General features: G+C 41.1%; 1 protein-coding gene across 8 annotated transcripts in view; it reads right to left on the reverse strand.

Annotated features, from left to right (window-relative positions):
• The window catches only part of LOC135111535 (kelch domain-containing protein 4-like), a 147,585-nt gene that overhangs the window by 61,017 nt on the left and 66,712 nt on the right, over window positions 1-19,856 (reverse strand). For 7 of the 8 annotated variants that reach the window (XR_010273770.1, XR_010273768.1, XR_010273769.1 and 4 more), the window contains exons 4-5: window positions 14,268-14,378; window positions 268-434 (exon numbers count right to left, since the gene is read on the reverse strand). Coding sequence is in view for 2 of the 8 variants with exons in the window: in XM_064024944.1 (XP_063881014.1) it covers window positions 268-434; window positions 14,268-14,378 (278 nt within the window). In the remaining 6 variants the exon portion in view is untranslated. The remainder of the gene's footprint in view (window positions 1-267; window positions 435-14,267; window positions 14,379-19,856) is intronic. The other variant, XM_064024945.1, reaches the window with a different exon arrangement.

Consider the following 19,856-nt stretch of genomic DNA (forward strand, 5'->3'; position numbering starts at 1 on the left):
GAGAAAATTTATGTGAAAAGTAGAACAATCAACCTGTATAAGAAAAAGAAAAGCACCACAGAAAAGTTGGAAAGGACAGATATTCCATGCTAGATTTTATGCATGCCTTGATTTTGTAAATTTTATTGGTTTTGAATGAATAGCATTAAGGGATAAGCCAAAGTACAACCTGAAATAAATAACAGCACAACTGTATAAAAAATGCCATGAATTATTTATGACCAAGGCTATGTGACACAAAAACAAAAGTTTGGAGAAAAACTATACCAACAACTGCCAGTTTGGTCCACTTGCGGTCATCTAAAGAGAACAAGTATAAATCGTTGTGGTAGCGGAAATGGATTCCATTATCATGGAAGCCACCAAAGACCAGCAGCTGATTCCCAAGAGCTGTCATCCGGTGTCCACTTCTGGCTGACGGTCCTCCACCAGCCCTGTATCACAAGGATGTGAACAATCAGAATGAGCCAGCAAAAAAACACTGAAAATTTTCCTAACCACATAATACTGTTCAAAAGGTTATCCTACATAATACTCTCACCAACAACTTGAGAATAATTGTTTCTCAAAAAAAAAGAAAAAAAAATGATATGTTTAAAATCTAAATGAAAAATACAATTAGAAAGGCCTTTGTCTGAGTCACAATGAATAAATCCAGAACATTAATAATTTTCTTTTTGCCTTTTTGACAGGTACTCAACTCTTTAGACATGCACTCTCTTTACACCACCCTGTTCACCTCACTGAAATTTTCTCCAAATGTCATCACATTTCAGGAGCTAGCAACACTTATTTAACATTTCAAACACATGATGGTGAAAGAGAGATGAAAAGTTCTATTTTGATGATGCTGGCTGCCATCTAACAGTTACTACTACAACCACTACATATTGAACATACAATCAAGTAAAAAGAGATGAGAAAATTCTCAGTCAGTGTCAGCGTTCATGCACCATCCAATTACTTTGATGTGGTTGCATGGGAGAGCAGAGCACTGATAATATCTGACCTGGCCTTGGGTACACTCACACATTAACAGTTTCAGCATAATTTTGACAGTTTAATGATAAGGGAGATGTTTTCATGTGTGCATTCCTAAGTTGACTTCTGCAAGTTACTGTTACATACCTTTCCATATCTTCCACCATTGGCTTTTAAACTGCCTGTTACTGGTGGAAAGGGTAAAAAATGTTGGGTGTGTTTCCAAAATGGTTAGGGATACAGGTGGGATGCTCTAGGTTGTGAAGGATAGCAAGGTTAAAAGGCTGGTTCATCCAGTTGGTTAGTAAAAAGAGATGAAAGCAAGAGCTGGTGGTGATCACTGAAATTTCTGAGAAAGGAGATCTCTGCAAACGGGGAGTCAAAATCTGCTCCACTTTAGGAGTTAAATAGATGAAAATTCTTACATGGTTTGAGTTACATAATAGATATACAATACAGTACAGATAAATCTGGACTGAGAGTGACTCAGAAGACTGAACAAAATGGCATGACAGCTTGTTGTTATGCATATACAGTAGTCCCCAAGTTTCATGGTACCCAAGTTTTGCAAATCCTCCCCCAAGGGTCAGTGTTGGCACCAATAATGTTTGTGGTGTATATAAATGATATGGTGAATATGTCCAGCTATGTGAGTCTTTTTGCTGACGATGCAAAACTTATAAGAGTGAAGGGAACGGAAAATTGTGAAGAATTACAAAGAGATATAGACAAGGTGTGAGAGCGGAGCAACAGATGGCAAATGGAATTTAAGTTTGGTAAGTGTAAAAAGATGGAATTTGGAAAAAGTAACAGAAAGTGTAGCTATAACTATAAGATGGGAAATTAAACAATAAATAAGACAAGAGAAAAAGATCTAGGAGTGATTTTCTCAGAGAATTTATCACCAGAAAAACATATTATCAAGATAACAGAAACATAAGAGTTGCCTTTGCTTATCTGGATATAGAAATGATGAGGAAAATAATCACCACAATGATACATCCAAGATTAGAATACACAGCGGTAATTTGGTCACCACATGAAAAAAAAGTACATAAGAAAGTTGGAAGTAATACAGAGAGCAGCAACAAAGATGATAACAAAATTGAAAGATTTGTCATATGAGGAGCGACTAGCTAGAATGCAACTCCCAACCTTGGAAAAGAGACGAGAGAGAGGTGACTTGATTGCATTGTACAGATTGCTGAGTGGGATGGAAAAACTAGATAGGGAACATCTCTTTATAATAAACAAAAGAGAAAGAAGAGGACATGGAAGAAAACTAAAAGTAACCATCCGCAGAAGGGACAAAGAAGTTTAGCTTCCCTCATAGAAGTATAGAGGCATGGAATGGACTGGAAGGGGAAGTGGTGTGTGCTACAAATATTCATGACTTTAAGGAAAGTTGGATAAAAACAGTTATGGAGATGGAACAGTACGAGCTTAGCTCCTCTCCCATATGTCACAACTAGGTAAATACAACTAGGTAAATACACACACACACACACACACACACATTTTGGACAAACATGGCGGAGGGCGGCACACCTAAGGAAAGAGGATCTTTTGAAGGTTTCACTGGAGAAGAAAGAGAACTGAATTATAGGTTGCAGTGCAGAAAGATTTTGTATATGGAGAAAATGATGGACAAGTTATTGGAGAGAATAAAGACACTGGAAGCACACCAGAAAGGAAGCAGGTATTGAGTTGGTAAATATTACAACAAAGTTGATTGAGATGGAAGATAAAAATGAAAAGTTGAAGATGGAAAATGAATGTTTGAAGAAACAAATAAAGGAGAAAGTAGAAACTGTTCAGAAAGGAAATGAGGAAATGAAGACAAGTGTAAAGGATGTGGAAATGAGGCAAAATAAGTGGTTAAATGAACATAAATTTGAAGAAGAATCACTAAAGAAAATAACAGAATGACAAAAAAAAGAGAAACAAAACCTGAGAAAGAAAGTGGTAAATGTTATTAAAGAAGAGAAAAGTTAGTGAGAGACTGTAGAAAAATATAAACAAGTAATTGTATTTGGTTTAAAGGAAGAGAAAATAGTAAGCAGAATTCAAAAAGAGGGAAAGGAAAAGAACCTATTAAATAAGTTACTGAAGAAAGTGATGGGTGGAGACAGTCAGGTAGTAAAGCAAGTGGAAGAGTTCTATAGAATTGGGAAATATGAAGAAGAAAAAAGGAGACCCGTTAGAATAAGGTTTGCAACACAGGTACAAGCAGAAGAGGTAATTAATGGATTTTGGAGGTTGTCTGGAGATGAAGAATATAAGAATGTATGGATAAATAGGGATATGGATGAGACTGAAAGACTGAAGCAAAAGGAGCTAGTAAATGAGACTATACAAAAAACAAACAATGAACAGAAGAGAAGAAGTTTTCTGGAGAGTAAGAGATATAAGAATAAAGAAATGGTACATCAAACAATAAGTAAAGTGTGTTATATTAGTGTAAATGGATTGATGTCAACAAAAATGGAAATAAATGAGTTATTGAACAGAACTGCACCAGGTGTTGTTGTATTGAGACAAAATGAAAAAATGAATGGGAAACTCCAGACATTGGTGATGATAAATATGATTTACGGATGAGAAATAGAAATGACAACGAAGTGGAGTGATCATTGACTAAAAAATATGTTAAAGTGGAGGAGGTAATAAAAAGTCAAGACGAGTCTGAAATTCTACAAGCGATGATTAGAAGTGGAAATGGAAGGATAATGAATTATGTAGGAGTGTATGTGCCACCAATGCTTGGTGAAAAGAACAGCATGAAGATATGTTGGTGGATGTGTTAAAAAGTCTTGAAAAGATAGTGATGGAAAGTAGTGATATAGTTATTGTTGGTGATTTTAACTGTAAGGAGATAAATTGGGAGACATTGACAACTACCGGAAGTGAGAACTCATGGAGTAATAGACTATTAAACTGGGTGATGGAAAACTTGATGACTCAATGGGTTGATTGTGATACCAGATTTAGTGGAAGAGATAAACCATCAAGACTTGATTTAGTGTTTACCAAGGACATGAAAATTATTGAAACTATACACTATAATAACCCACTTGGTAAAAGTGATCATGTGCTGATGGAATTTAAATTGAAAATTTAAAATACAATCATTGATGAAAATTATAAGGTAAGAAGATTTAAATACAGTAAAGCTGATTTTGAAAAATTAAGAAAGGACTTTGTTGCCATGGTCTGGAAAGACTTTGAACATGCAGATGATGTTCAAGAAAAATGGGATAAATTTATAAGGATATATAATACTGCTGTGGAGAAATTCATATCTAAAGTAGCAAGATGTAGAAAAGATAGGGAATCGTTCAATACAAAATGCAAAAAGGCTAGAAATTGTAAGTTAAATGCTTGGAATAGATGGAAGAAAAAGAAAACTGAGACCACATGGGAGGAATATATTGATGCTAGAAACGAGTATGTTAAGATACTAAGAATGGAGAGAAAAAAAACTATGAAAGAGATATAATAGAAAAGTGTATAAATGAACCCAAACTATTCTTTAGACATATTAATGGGAAGACGAAGAAGAGAGAAGGTGTATGAAGATGCACAGGACAAAGCAGAGGTTATGAACAAAAATTTCAGATTGTTATTTACTGTGGAAGGGGAGTTTGATGCTGGAAGGGATAATTTGGTGGGGAATATACTAAGTACAGTCCCAGTCAATTGTGATGAAATACTTAAGATAATGGAAGACCTTGATGTAAATAAAATATCTGGTCCAGATGGAGTATCAAACTGGATATTGAAAGAATGCAGAGAACAACTGGCTGATAAAATTCAGTCTAGTGGTGACATCATTGTCACTGGAAAGAGTACCAAAAGATTGGATGAGAGCAAATATCACACCAATATTCAAAGGAGGAAATAAGGAAGACCCACTAAATTATAGACCATTGACATTGACTAGTATTGTAGGAAAACTATGTAAAAGAAAAATAAAGGAAAGACGGATGGAACACTTGGAAAGAGATAAAGTTTTGGTAAATTGTCAATTTGGATTTAGATGGGGAAGATCATGCTCCATGAATTTATTGTCCTTTTATTCAAGGGCAGTCGATATTGTGCAAAAGAGAAATGGATGGGTAGATGGTGTCCACTTAGACTTGAAGAAAGCTTCTGACAAAGTATACCAAAGATTGCAATGGGAGATAAAAAAATATGGAAGAATTGGAGGGAGACTACTGGAGTGGATGGAGGATTATCTGTATGATAGAGAGATGAGAACTGTAATACAAGACCAAAATTCATCTTGGCTGAAAGTAAATAATGGTGTCCCACAGGGGTCAGTGTTGGAACCAATAATGTTCATAATATATGTGAATGACATGAATGAAAAAATAGATAGCTATATGAACTTATTTGCAGATGATGCTAAGCTGATGAGAAGGATAGAAAATGTAAATGATTGTATGATACTGCAAGATGATTTAAATAAGATAAATAGATGGAGTAAATCTTGGCAAATGGAATTCAATTTAAGTAATTGTAAAGTAATGGAGTTTGGTAGTAAGAGTAAAAAAAGAATACAGTATCATTATGAAATGGATGATGTAAAGTTAAAGAGATAAAAAAAAGAAACGGATTTGGGAGTAAGTCACCGAAAATTTGACTCTGGACAGACACATTGATAAAATTACTGGAGAGATTATGAATTTGTTAAAAAGAGTAAGAATGGCATTCTCATATTTGGATGAAGGAATGATAAAAAGTTGTTGATTTCCATGATAAGACCAAGATTGGAATATGCAACAGTGGTATGGTCTCCTCATACATGGAGGAATATTATAAAAGTGGAAAGAGTACAAAGAGTAATCACTAAGATGGTTCCAAAGTTAAGCTGACCTATGAAGAGAAATTAAGAATGTTGGAAACTCCTACCCTTGAAAATAGGAGAAAGAGAGCAGATTTAATAAACATCTATAGAATGATAAATGGTATGGAAAATGTGGACAAAGAATGTTTTATAAATTTAGACACACAGAGTACAAGGGGACACAGTAAGAAATTGAAGAAAGTTAACTGTAGAAGAGAAATCAAGAAGTATAGTTTTCCTCACAGGTGTGAACAAATGGAATGAACTCAATGCCGTAACTATCCATGCTTTTAAGACCAGATTGGATACAATGAGATTACTCCCCTCCTGTAAACCACAACTAGGTAAGTACAACTAGAGCAAGGCAATGAAGATGGTGCCAAAACTGAAGGAAAAGACTTAAAGAGCAACCGGGAAAATGTGATTAACAACACTGGAAGAGAGAAGAGAAAGGGGAGACTTGATAATAATGTACAAATTAATAAACCATATGAAAAAGGTAGACAGACAAGCTCTTTGAGATGCATATGGATGAGGGAACAAGATGTACAATAGGACATACAAAAAAGATTAAGAAGAGTAAATGTCTCCAAGACACTAAGAAATATAGTTTCTGTATCGAAGTACTGACCTCTGGAACAGTTTAAGTGAGGAGGTGGTTACAGCTGTTAGTGTGAGTAAATTTAAAAAGAAATTGGATAACTATAGATAAGGACAGGACAAATGAGCTTTAGCTTGGACCCTGTACAATACAACTAGGTAAATACACACACACACACACACACACACACACACACACAGATGGGTGCAATATTTAGAAGATGAAAAGATAATAATAGGAAAGCAATTTGGATTCACAAATCTACTAAGCTTTTATACAAGCGTAATAGATGGAGTGCAAGAGAGGGACAGATGGGTTGATGTGGTATACCTGGATCTCAAAAAAGCATTTGATAAAGTTCCCCAAGAAAGTCCTATGTGGAAATTAGAGAACAAAGGAGGACTAAAGGGAGCAATATTGAGATGGATGCAGGGTAATTTACAAGGAAGAGATGTGAGAACAGCAACCAGAGACTTGAAGTGACAAGTGGGTTACCAGAAGGATCTGTGTTGGCACCAATTATGTTTCAAATATATGTAAATGATATGACAGAGGATCTAAATAGTTATATAAACCTTTTTGCTGATGATGCAAAAATAATGAAAATAATAAAGGATGAAAAATGACTGCAAGGAGTTACAAAAGGATACTGACAAGATACATGCATGGAAACAAAGATGTAAACTAGAATTTAATGACAGAAAATGCCACATATTGGAAATAGGAAAAAAGTAAAGAGACCTTCATAGAATTACAAAATGGAAGGAAAAATAATAGCAAAAAGTAATGAAGAAAACATTTGGGAATAATGATCCAGGACACACTATCATCTTAAAAGCATATAAACAGAATATTTGGCTCTGCATACAGCTTGTTAATAAACATTAGGGTGGCATTTAACTATTCAGATAAAGAAATTATGAAGAAAATTATAACAAGCATGATACAACCTAAATTAGAATATGCAGCAGTAGTTTGGGCTCCACATAGAAAAAATGATATACGGAAACTGGAAAGAATACAGAGGATAGCGACAAAAGACAAAAGATAGCTGAAAGACTTAAGCTATGAAGGACTTGAAGAGATTCAATTACCACACTACAAGAGAGAAGAGAAAAAGGAGATCTGATTACTATGTACAAATTAGTAAACAATACAGAAAGAATAGACAGAAATGACTTGGTACTACAGATGGAAGAGGGAGAGAGATGGACGAGGGGGCATGGGAAGAAAATAAAGAGTGGATGTTCAAGCAACATCAAGAAATACAGCTTTCTGTATCGAACTATTGAAATCTGGAATGATTTGAAGGAGGAGATGGTTGTGGCAAACAATGTGCACATGTTCAAAGAGAAACTGGATAAATATGGTCATGAAGACAGGACAAAATGAGCTTTAACTTGTGCCCTGTACAATACAACTAGATGCACCTAGGTAAATATACACCACAAATAGGTAAAACACATACACACACACACACACACACACACACACACACACACACACACACACACACACACACTGTGTAGTGTAGTGGTTAGCACGCTCAGCTCACAACCAAGGAGGTCCGGGTTTGAATCCCGGGTGCAGCAAGGCAAATGGACAAGCCTCTTAATGTATAGCTCCTGTTCACCTAGCAGCTAGTCTCACCTAGTCTCAGTCCTACCCAAAGATCAGTCACTATGAACTCTGAGCTCTTTCTGTAGGGGGAACAGCTGGTTGGGTGACCACCAGACGACTGTAGGTGAATCACAAACACACACACACACACACACACGCACACACACACACACACACACACACAAATTTTTAGATGAGATGGCACTGCAAGGCTGCAGTGCTGCATCACATCAGATGTGAACACACACTCACACACACACACAAAATTTAAAAAAAAAAAAAAATCAGAGGAAAAAATAGTGCTTGAAAAAAATGGGAGAGAGGATTGAAGACAAAATTTGTGTGCAGAATACATGAGAAAGAGAAACAGATGTGTTAAGATGTGAAGAGAATACAGAAAATATGATAAATATATAACAGATAAATGCAAAGGCCAACCAAAACTGTTCTACAGGCATGTCAACAATAAGGTACAATGAAAAGAAAAAAAAATGAAAAATTAGAGGTGGATGGCATAGAATATTAGGACATCAAGGATATGGTGAAGGTAATGAGTTATGCCTTTCAATGAGTCTTTACCAAAGAAAGTGAGTTCATGATACAAGAAAGTGATAGTACAGTAGTTAACCCTCTTGAAACACATGTAACAATCAATTAAATACAAGATATTATGGAAAAAATTAAAAGAAGAAAAGGCACAGGGACCAAATGGTATATCAACTGGGTTTTAAAAGAATGTAGTAATCAGTTGACAGACAAAATACATTGTATTGTTGGATTGTAAGGCACCACAAGAAGGGAAGCACTGATACTGTGCCAATATCTAAAGGAGATTTCAAAAAGATCCTTTTGAATTATAAACCAGTATTGCTAACATCAGTAGAGGCAAAAAAATGTGAAAAATTGTGAAGGGCAGATGGATCAAATACTTAGAAGAAAATGGCAAGATAACTGATAGACAATTTGCATTTTGCAAAGGGAGATTATGCACAACAAACTAGATCTGTTTTTAATCAAGAACATGATGGATGGATGGATTGTATCAACTTAGATTTAAAAACAGCATTTGACAAGGTGGCAAATAAGAGATTCCTGTGGAATATAAAGAATGTTGGTAGAGTGGGAGGGGGGACTTTTAAGTGAATAGAAGAGTTCTTAAGTGATAAAGAAATGAGTGTGATCATTAGAGATCAGAAGTCATCCTTGAGGAAAATAATTAGTGGAGTATCTAAAGATTCCGTATTGCTTCCTGTCATGTTTCCTGTGTGTAAATTATATGATGGAAGGGATTAACAGCTATATGAGTTTATTTGTGGATGATGCTAAATTGATGACAAAAATGCAAAAGGAGGAACATCAGAAAGCTTTACAAGATCTGAATCAGACTTGGAAATAGAGCTGTAAATGGGAAATTAATCTTAGTGCAAAGAAAAATCTAGCCTATCAGAATTTGGAAAAAAAAAAAAACATTTGGTGTTTATAAGTTGGGAAATGACTATATTGGAAAAAGAAAAAAAAGAAAAGGACCTTGGAGTGACACCAGCAGACACATTATCACCTGAATACCATATAAATATAACTGAGGGGGAAACTACTAAGAAATATGAAAATTGCATTTGCATACTTGGATGAAGAAATGATGAGGAAACTAATTATCAGTGATTCATCCAAGACTGGAATATGCAACTGTGGTGTGGTCACCAAGTTCAAAGAAACATATCAAGAAATCAGACAGGATACAAAGAGCAGCAACCAAGATCGTCCCAAGCTTAAGTGAGATGGCCAGGTGTTTTCATTTGCATGAGTGGTGTACCATATGGGTCTGAAATCATAGCATGTTATTTTCATATGTTCCCATATTACATCATGTAAGTTTTATGATATTTGATTACTAACTTTTTAATATATAAGGATAACTTTTAAAAAATCTTAATTTTTCTCAACCTTCATTTTCAGTCAACTAATTTGAAAAAAAAAATACCGCAGAAACCTTGCATGTTTGTCTACAACATTTACTGATAAGATTAATTTTTGTGGCTTGATTATGGAAAAAGAATAAATAAATACAGATACCTTCAATTTTCTATCTATTCTGTCTCCACTGTTTTCTAGAATAAAATAACAACAGTAAAAATAAATAACCCTTTGTGTGTACTTTCTATTGATACTAAACATCAGGCAATTAGATTTATAGTTTAACTGGAAAATATACTTTTCAAGATATTAGCTGTCAAAGATTTTTTTCCATGTCTCCTGTCTCTTGCCAATTCTGTTCGTTTGGTGAGCACAAAATCTTCACATATCATTGCCTATACCTTCTACTTTCTAAAGAACTGCAACAGGCACCTGGTCCCTCCTTCAAAAAGTTACTGCTCACTCAATGGTGAAAGTGTCAGAAGGTACCACTTTTCTCTTTGTAACAAGATTTATGCCTAATATTCTCCTGATTTGTATTCCTTGTCTTTCTCAGGTCTTCTTCTTTTGGCCTTTGATGTTCCATGCCAGCTTGTTACCTTATCACTTGACATAATTCTGTAATTTGGCATCTGTTGGAGTTTGTAATTTACCGCCCAGTGCGGTACAATATGTTCACCCCTTAGTTGTACTGGCGCCACGGGGATGGCGTCAGTCTGCACCGACCATAGCCAGGGTCGGTCCTTGTTCTTCTTGCCTCGGAGTAAAGCTACAAAATTACTTGCTTCTTTCTTGCCCCACTTCACACCACAACATGGCGCAGTATCATGTAAACTGGGGTGAGGCACCAGGAAAGGACAGAAGTGACCCAAGACTGGAGCAGGCACCCCTGGAGGAAGTCCTCACCATCACACCACGTGGCCGCGTGCCCCACCCGCTGTTACCCAGTCCCCCCTACTCCACACCAAGGCGGGGGGTCCCCAGCAAGCCATTCGCTCCAGCCACGGTTATCCAGCAACCTGCCCTACGTGCACCCTGCACTCTAGCCACAACTATCCAGCCGCCTGCCCTACATGCACCCGCATCAGCCCAGCACCCGCCCAAACCCCCATCTGGGCCAGGTACAGCAACTCAAGGTATGTCACCAGCGGCTTTTGAAGTATGGGCTGTCAGCGTGGAGGACTACGGCCTCATTTGTGGGTAGTCTCTGCCCCTCGCCGCCCCATACGTGCGCCTCCTATGCAACAGCAACCTCCAGTAATGCATCGACGCCCACTACGACAAGCAAGAGTTCAGGCAGCTCCTGACCACCATGGCGATCGACGCAGTGAGAAGTGTAGTGGTCAGGCAGCTGTGCTAGGTGGGGGTATGGTCAGATCTCTTCTACTGCCAGGAGCCCAGGGACAGTGTCGACACCTACGTGTCGAGGTGCCGTGCCCTGACAGCAGAGTGCGACTTTCGCTGCCTGGAGTGCGATAACTCGCTGACTGAGTATGTGTTGAGCAGAAAAGTGGTCATGGGTTTAAGTAATGTCAGCATGAGAGCTGAAGTGTTACGGTGCTTTCCTCGCCTTGTATCTGTGAGTGACGTGGTGAACCAATGCGAGATCATAGAAGCCGCCAACAGTGCCGGCCAAGGGCACAATCAAAAACACTGCAGAGGCTGTGGGGACGGCTTCTGCGGCAGCAACGACCAGTGTCCAGCCCACAATGCTACATGCCACAACTGCGGGCGGAGAGGACACTTCTGGCACCTGTGCCGCGCCCTTGTTCCAGGCAGAAAGCCCGCCACCTCCAACACAGTGATTGTTGGGGGAGTGGAAGTGGTGGCAGACCTGCCAGTGCAGATCATCTGTTCCAGGCCGATAGCAGAGTGCTGCACCATAGCTGTAGCTGATACAGGAGCCCAAGTATGTCTCACCGGCCACCCACTGCTCAAGAGCATGCTCATCTCTATACAGCAGCTACAAGCCACTCCCAGAGTCATTGAACACATTGCTGCTGGGGGATTTTAAAGCTTTTGGGAAGCCTCATGTGCGCAGTGACCGCCGGGGATGCCTCCACATCAGAGCGTGTGTACATTGCTGAGGGAGTGAAGCGCTTCTACCTGTCACTTGGAGCCTGCAGGGCTCTACACCTGGTGCCAAGACTTTCCCCGCCCGGCAGCCAGAGTCGGCGTGGTGGAGGCCCCCATGACCCCAGTCCACCCAGTGACGCTGCCTTGTGAGCTAATGGAGGAGAACGTGAGGCGTCTGGAGAAATGGTTCCTGGAGCAGTTCGGCCACATGGTGTTCGCCACAGAATGCACACTGCTACCGGAAATGCGAGGCCCGCCACACCACATTCATCTCCGCCCCGGTGCTCACCCACATGCAGTGCATGTCCCTGCCACTGTCCCGCTCCACTTCTATGACGAGGTGAAGCACCAGCTCAACAATGACATCGCCAAAGGCACCATAGAGGAGGTGCCCACAGGAGAACCAACGGAATGGTGCTCTCGCATGGTGGTTGTCCCCAAAAAGAATGGCACGCCGCACAGAACCGTGGATTTTCAGAAGCTGAACCAAGCTTGTCTGCAAGAGACCCACCACACCAGGCCCCCCTTCGACCTCATCTCCAGCGTACCAAAATGCACATTCAAGACGGTCGCGGATGCTTACTCCGGATATCACCAGATACCCCTGGACAGCGACAGCTGTAAGCTGACGACATTCATCACCCTGTGGGGCAGATTCCGCTACTGCAGGACTCCTATGGGACATTGCGCGGCCCTGGACGCCTTCACCAAACACCTGGATGACATCATGAGTGACGTCCACAGGAAATTGAAATGTGTTGATGACATGCTGCTGCATGACGACACTGTGTCAGAAGCCTTCTGGCACACCTACAACTTTCTACAGAAGTGCTTAAACAACAGGGTAATGCTGAGACCGGACAAGTTCACCTTCTGCAGGAGAACGGTCACGTTCACCAGATACCTCCTCGGCTGGGAAGACTACCAGGCCTGCCACAACCTTATCAAGAGCATCACTGACTTCACAATGCCCCCCAGCCCATCACTGACGGACATACGGTCGTGGTTTGGCCTGGTGAATCAGGTGGCACCCTTCTTGGCAGTAGTGCCCATCATGGAGCCCTTTAGGGAGCTTCTGAAGAAGCCTGCCAGTCCCAGTTTTCTGGGACAACACGCTCAGTGCGATCATCAAGTCAATCAAGAAAACTATCAAGAACCTAGCAGCAGAGGGGCTAAAGTTCTACGACACATCATGCCCCACAGCCATCCTGACAGACTACAGCTGTCAGGGCATAGGGTTCATAGTCATGCAGCAGTATTGCCTGTGTGTGTCCCTAGAGACCCCGATGTGCTGCCCAAATGGTTGGAAGTTGGTCCTTTGCAGCAGCCGGCACCTCACAGCGGCAGAAAAAAACTACAGCACGCTATCAGCACTTGTGTTCACCTGGTGTCTCAAGAAGGCCCGTTTATTCCTCCTGGGATGCAAAAATCTAACCTTCGTCACTGACCACAAGCCACTCACCAAGATCTTTGGTGATAAGGAGCTGAAGGACATCCAAAACCCCCGCATCCTGAACATAAAGGAAAGAACTCTGATGTACAGCTTCCGGGTCAAATACATCAAGGGGAAGACTAACTGCGCAGCAGACGCCCTTTCCCGTTACCCTGCCCTTGCCTGTGCGCCGGAGGAGTCAGACGAGGCCGATGACGAGATAGTGTGCGCTGCCATGGTCGCCGCGGCAGCCGACGCAACTCTGGACGACATGGGGCATGTTGTGGACCTGCCTTGTGTGGAGGAGGAGGCTCTCAAGGACAAGGATTATCAGCTTCTCCACGAATGCATTGCCAACAATGGGTGGGGTGAGCGAATGGACTCCGAGCCACCGTCACTATAACCATACTTCAGGATGTGGCGCCACCTCTCATGTCAAAGGGACATCGTGCTGTACACCAGTGACGAGAGATTCCCCCGCTTGGTCATCCCCACCACTCTCAGAAGCACCATTCTCAATAACCTTCACGTCGGTCACCAGGGCAGAGACTCTATGTTCCGCAGGACCAGGCAGTCTGTGTACTGGCCCAGCATCAACACAGAGGTAGAGCAGAAACAACGCCAGTGCCAGGTGTGCGAGACACACGCACCCTCCCAACCAGCCGAGCCACTCCTGACCACCCCACTGCCCCAATACCCATTCCAGCAGGTGGTGGCGGATTTGTTCCACCTAGACGGCCAGTGTGTACATTGTGTATGCGGACAGGCTGACGGGCTGGCTAGAGGTGGAGCACCTGCCCGGAGAGGCCACTAGCGCTCGCCTCATCACGTCATTCCAGCGATGGTTCACCAGATTCGAAATTCCTGAGGTGCTCTCATGCAATGGAGGCACCAATCTCACCAGTCTGGAATCAAGAAATTTCTTCAATGAGTGGTGTGTAAGCCTGAGAGTGTCTTCCTCCCACTACACCCAATCTAACGGGCATGCAGAGGCGGGTGTAAAGTCGGCGAAGAGGCTATTACGGGGCAACACAACCCACGGAGGCTCCCTGAATACAGACGGCGCCACCAGGGCGCTCCTGCAATATCTCAACACACCCCTCCACAACCTGGACGCATCCCCGGCACAGCTGCTAACGGGCAGGCAGCTGCGGGGACGCCATACCGGTCGAGAACTCTCGCTATATATATATATATATATATATATATATATATATATATATATATATATATATATATATATATATATATATATATATATATATGAGGTGTGTCATTAAAGTTCCAGGACTGGTGCCACACAAGTTTTATTTCACATCCAGGCTACAAACTATAGGTTATCTCCTTCGAAGTAATCCCCCTGGCACCGCATGCACTTGTCCATCCTTCTCTGCCAGGCTTGCATGCACTGCTGGAAGGATTCTTGCGGGATGCTCCTCAGCTCCGTCGTCACGGCCTTTTTGATGTCGTCCGCATCATCAAAACGGGTCCCCTTCATGACCTCCTTGAGCTTGGGGAAGAGGAAGAAGTCGCACGGAGCGAGGTCAGGTGAGTAGGGCGGTTGCTCCAGCACGGCGATGTTCTTCTTGGCCAAGAACTCTCTGATGCTCAGGGCATTGTGAGCAGGCGCATTGTCGTGGTGAAGCAGCCACGAGTTGCCCTGCCACAACTCCCGCCTCTTCTCGCGCACTGCACGAAGCAGACGCCGCAGTACTTCTTTGTACACATGTTGGTTGACTGTCTGGCCCTGTGGCAAGAACTCGCAGTGGACGATGCCCCTCACATCGAAGAAAGCGATCAACATGACCTTGAAGCTGGACCTGGACTGCCTTGCTTTCTTCGGCCGTGGCGACGCCGGACTCTTCCATTGAAGGCTCTGGCGTTTGGTCTCCGGGTCGTACTCAAATACCCAGGACTCATCGCCGGTGATGACTCTTCTGAGCAAGTCTGGTTCAGTTTCCAGACGCTCGAGGATGTCCTGACACACCTGCATGCGTCGTCCCTTCTGGTCATCGTTCAGGAGTCTCGGCACCATCTTCGCACAGACTTTCCGCATGCCCAGATCTTCAGTGATAATCTTCCACACGCTGTTGTGGTTCATGCCAAGCTCATCTGCGATCTTTCGAACAGTCAACCGACGATCGTCACGCACCATCTGCTTGACACGCTCAACATTGGCCTCATTCCTGCTCGTTGAGGGTCTTCCACTCCTGGGGTCATCTTCCACGTCCTCCCGGCCCTCTTTGAACCTCTTGCACCACTCAAAAACACGTGAGCGTGACATTGTCTCATCCCCGTACACTTTTTGCAGCATACCCAGTGCTTCTGACGGCGTTTTCCCCAACTGCACCAAAAACTTCAAGTTTGTTCGCTGTTCAGCGCTCATTGTTAAACGACCTGCAACAGAGGACATGATTTTAAAAGCACGTAAGAAAAAGATTAGTGACTGTAGAGGGTTGGGAGCGCAGTTGTATACTCCAGAAGGATTACTTTGAAGGGGAAATATGGTGGTTTGTGGCTTGGGTTTGAAATTCATCTTTTAGGACACCAGTCCTGGAACTTTAATGACACACCTCGTATATATATATATATATATATATATATATATATATATATATATATATATATATATATATATATATATATATATATATATATATATATATATATATATATATATATATATATATATATATATATATATATATATATATCATAAAGCTTCCCTGAACCAAACCTGAATAAGCCAAATATTGGATAACTCAAATACCCTCCTCAACCTGCTTCAATCCATCAGCAATCACACCAGAGCCACTAGCCAACATCTTTGACTCAGACTCTGAGTGACAAGCAAAAGTACACTAGCAATACAGAGCATAATATTATGTTGGCTCTTATGTGACCAGTATTTTTTTTTTATGTAGGAGGGACACTGGCCAAGGGCAACAAAAATCCAATAAAAACAAAATGCCCACTGAGATACCAGTCTCATAAAAGGGTCCAAAGTGGTAGTCAAAAATTGAAGGATAAGTGTCTTGAAACCTCCCTTTTGAAGGAATTCAAGTCATAGGAAGGTGGAAATACAGAAGCAGACAAGGAGTTCCAGACTTTACCAGAGAAAGGGTCAAATGATTGAGAATACTGGTTAACTCTTGCATTAGAGGGGTGGACAGAAGATGGGTGAGAGAAAGAAGAAAGTTTTGTGCAGCGAGGCTGCAGGAGGAGGGGAGGCATGCAGTTAGCAAGATCAGAAGAGCAGTTAGCACGAAAATAGTTGTAGAAGACAGCTACAGATGCAACATTGTGGTGATGAGAGAGAGGCTGAAGACAGTCAGTTAGAGGAGAGGAGTTGATGAGACGAAAAGCTTTTGATTCCACCCTGTCTAGAAGAGCAGTATGAGTGGAAACCCACCAGACACGTGAAGCACACTCCATACATGGACGGATAAGACCCTTGTACAGAGTTAGCAGCTGGGGGGGATGAGAAAAACTGGCAAAGACATCTCAGAAAGCCTAACTTCATAGAAGCTGTTTTAGCTAGAGACAAGATGTGAAGTTTCCAGTTCAGATTATAAGTAAAGGACAGACCGAGGATGTTCAGTGTAGAAAAGGGGGACAGTTGAGTGTCATTGAAGAAAAGGGGATAGTTGTCTGGAAGGTTGTGTTGAGCTGATAGATAGAGAAATTGAGTTTTTGAGGCACTGAACAATACCAAGTTTGCTTTGCCCCAATCAGAAATTTTAGAAAGATCAGAAGTCAAGCATTCTGTGGCTTCCCTGTGTGAAATGTTTACTTCCTGAAGGGTTCAATGTCTATGAAAAGACATGGAAAAGTGTAGGGTGGTATCATCAGCATAGGGGTGGATAGGACAAGAAGTTTGGTTTAGAAGATCATTAATGAATAAGAAGAAGCGAGTGGGCGACAGGACAGAACCCTGAGGAACACCATTGTTAGTAGATTTAGGAGAAGAACAGTGACCGTCTACCACAGCAGCAATAGAACGGTCAGAAAGGAAACTTGAGATGAAGTTACAGAGAGAAGGATAGAAGCCATATGAGCATAGTTTGGAAATCAAAGTTTTGTGCCAGACTCTATCAAAAGCTTTTTGATATGTCCAAGGCAACAGCAAAAGTTTCACCAAAATCTCTAAAAGAGGATGACCAAGACTCAGTAAGGAAAGCAAGAAGATCACCAGTGGAGCGGCCTTGACAGAACCCATACTGCTGATCAGATAGAAGGTTGTGAAGTGGTAGATGTTTAAGAATCTTCCTGTTGAGGATAGATTCAAAAACTTTAGATAGGCAGGAAATTAAAGCAATAAGACAGTAGTTTGAGGGATTAGAACGATCACCCTTTTTAGGAACAGACTGAATGTAGGCAAACTTCCAGCAAGAAGGAAAGGTAGATGTTGACAGACGGAGCTGAAAGAGTTTGATTAGGCAAGGTGCAAGCATGGAGGCACAGTTTCGGAGAACAATAGGAGGGATCCCATCAGTCCATAAGCCTTCCAAGGGTTTAGGCCAGCGAGGGCATGGAAAACATCATTGCAAAGAATTTTATGCTATACAGTATATAGTTGAGTGAGCTCTTAAATGAACAGAGTGTGCAGTTGCATAATTTTAAGTGAACTCTTAAGTAACCAATTAGTGCATTATTTAGTTAGTGCATATATATATATATATATATATATATATATATATATATATATATATATATATATATATATATATATATATATATATATATATATATATATATATATATAAATTGTTAAGACCAGATTCAGCCCCCTTCATAGCTGCCACTACACTTAGGTCAGCGTTCCCTTGACAAGCTTCTTTTAGCCTAGCATAAACATGATGAATCCAGGCACCTACTGGTTGCCCACAGCTATCAAACCTCTAAGGTCACCACCCAATTTAACCTACCAAACAGGATGGGAGGATTACAACAGCCAAATAAACCCAAACTTGCTGAGAAAGAATCACAAACCACATGTTACAGGGGCACAACTGCAACAAAGGACACACAAGTATAATATTCCGCAAGCTACCTTCCACCAGAGACGAGCCACCCACACCCACAGAAAATTATATCCTCCCGCCCACGAGTAGTCTATATGCAGTCCCCTGGAAGACTACACACAACTACACAAGTGTAGGACAATATGAAATCCTCTTGCTTTGGAATTCCCAGCAGTATGCTCTAAATACCAGTCACATTTAACGGCACAAAAACACTAATGACACAAGTACACAGTAACTGACATGCCCTGAAATGGTCAAGGGGCAAGTCTCAAGATTCCAAACAAGACACAAATCACCCAAAATACCATGACAGATGGTAAGACTATATAATTCACCACAATTTAACTGACACAGCACTCAGTCAAGTTCTTGACTCATGCTTATCCTACGTCACAGTACCAGCAGTAATTACTAGTAATAGTCCTCTATATATCTCCCAACCCTTGTGTCAGCTCTCTGTCATTCTAGCAAGCTAATATCTGTGGCCCACTCTACAGCAAGGCGGGAGAAGTCATATAACAAAGGAGGAGGGAGTGGAATGGGGAGAGAGACAAGGAGGGGGGAGAAAGTCAGCCGCACACCCAACACGGTTCACTGTGCAGCCACATATGGTTCATCACTTTACAAAAATTACTGTAAGATTGTCAAAGGGGTTGGATTGAATGTCACAATTTCAGGGGAGTGGCAACTCTTCTATTATATTATGTATTAATCACAAGTCTGGGGACCAAAAAGAAATGAGCAGAAACTTGAGGGGAATGATGGTACATGATTAATATTTAATTCTTACACAAAACAGTAGGAGCAGGCATAAACTATCATACTCTCTCTCTCACTTTCTCCCTCTCTTCCTCTTTCTCACTATCTTCTCATCCTGCTACTATGGCATTACTCATAACAATATATATGAGTGGTGGCATGTGGAAAGGGTCCAATGTGCCGCATAAAAAGAACACCAGAAAATGAGATTAAAGTTCAGCAATATGCAAATTACTGTAGCTCTAAGTTTTAAGATACTGCCTTCATTTATGTATCAAAATGAAGCTTGAAATGCATTATTTCTGATTTTTACAATGCTTTAGTAATTTTAGTAAAATTACTAATTAAGTAAAATTACACCCTCACAGAACATGACATCACACTCCCACCAATGTCTTACCAACCCATGCTACAGGATACTGGACCCTTCTCTCTCATCCCCTAAAACTGGCTCATTTATTCCCACCAATGTCTTATTCACCCATGTTATGGGATATTGTACCCTTCTCTCTCAACCCCTGCCTAGCTGTGCCTGTCTGGAGGGTTAAAAATTTTTTTGTTGGGACTATCAACAGTACTTCCACTGTAACAAAGGAC

This window comes from Scylla paramamosain, chromosome 22, assembly GCF_035594125.1.
Source record: "Scylla paramamosain isolate STU-SP2022 chromosome 22, ASM3559412v1, whole genome shotgun sequence".
NCBI lineage: Eukaryota > Metazoa > Arthropoda > Malacostraca > Decapoda > Portunidae > Scylla > Scylla paramamosain.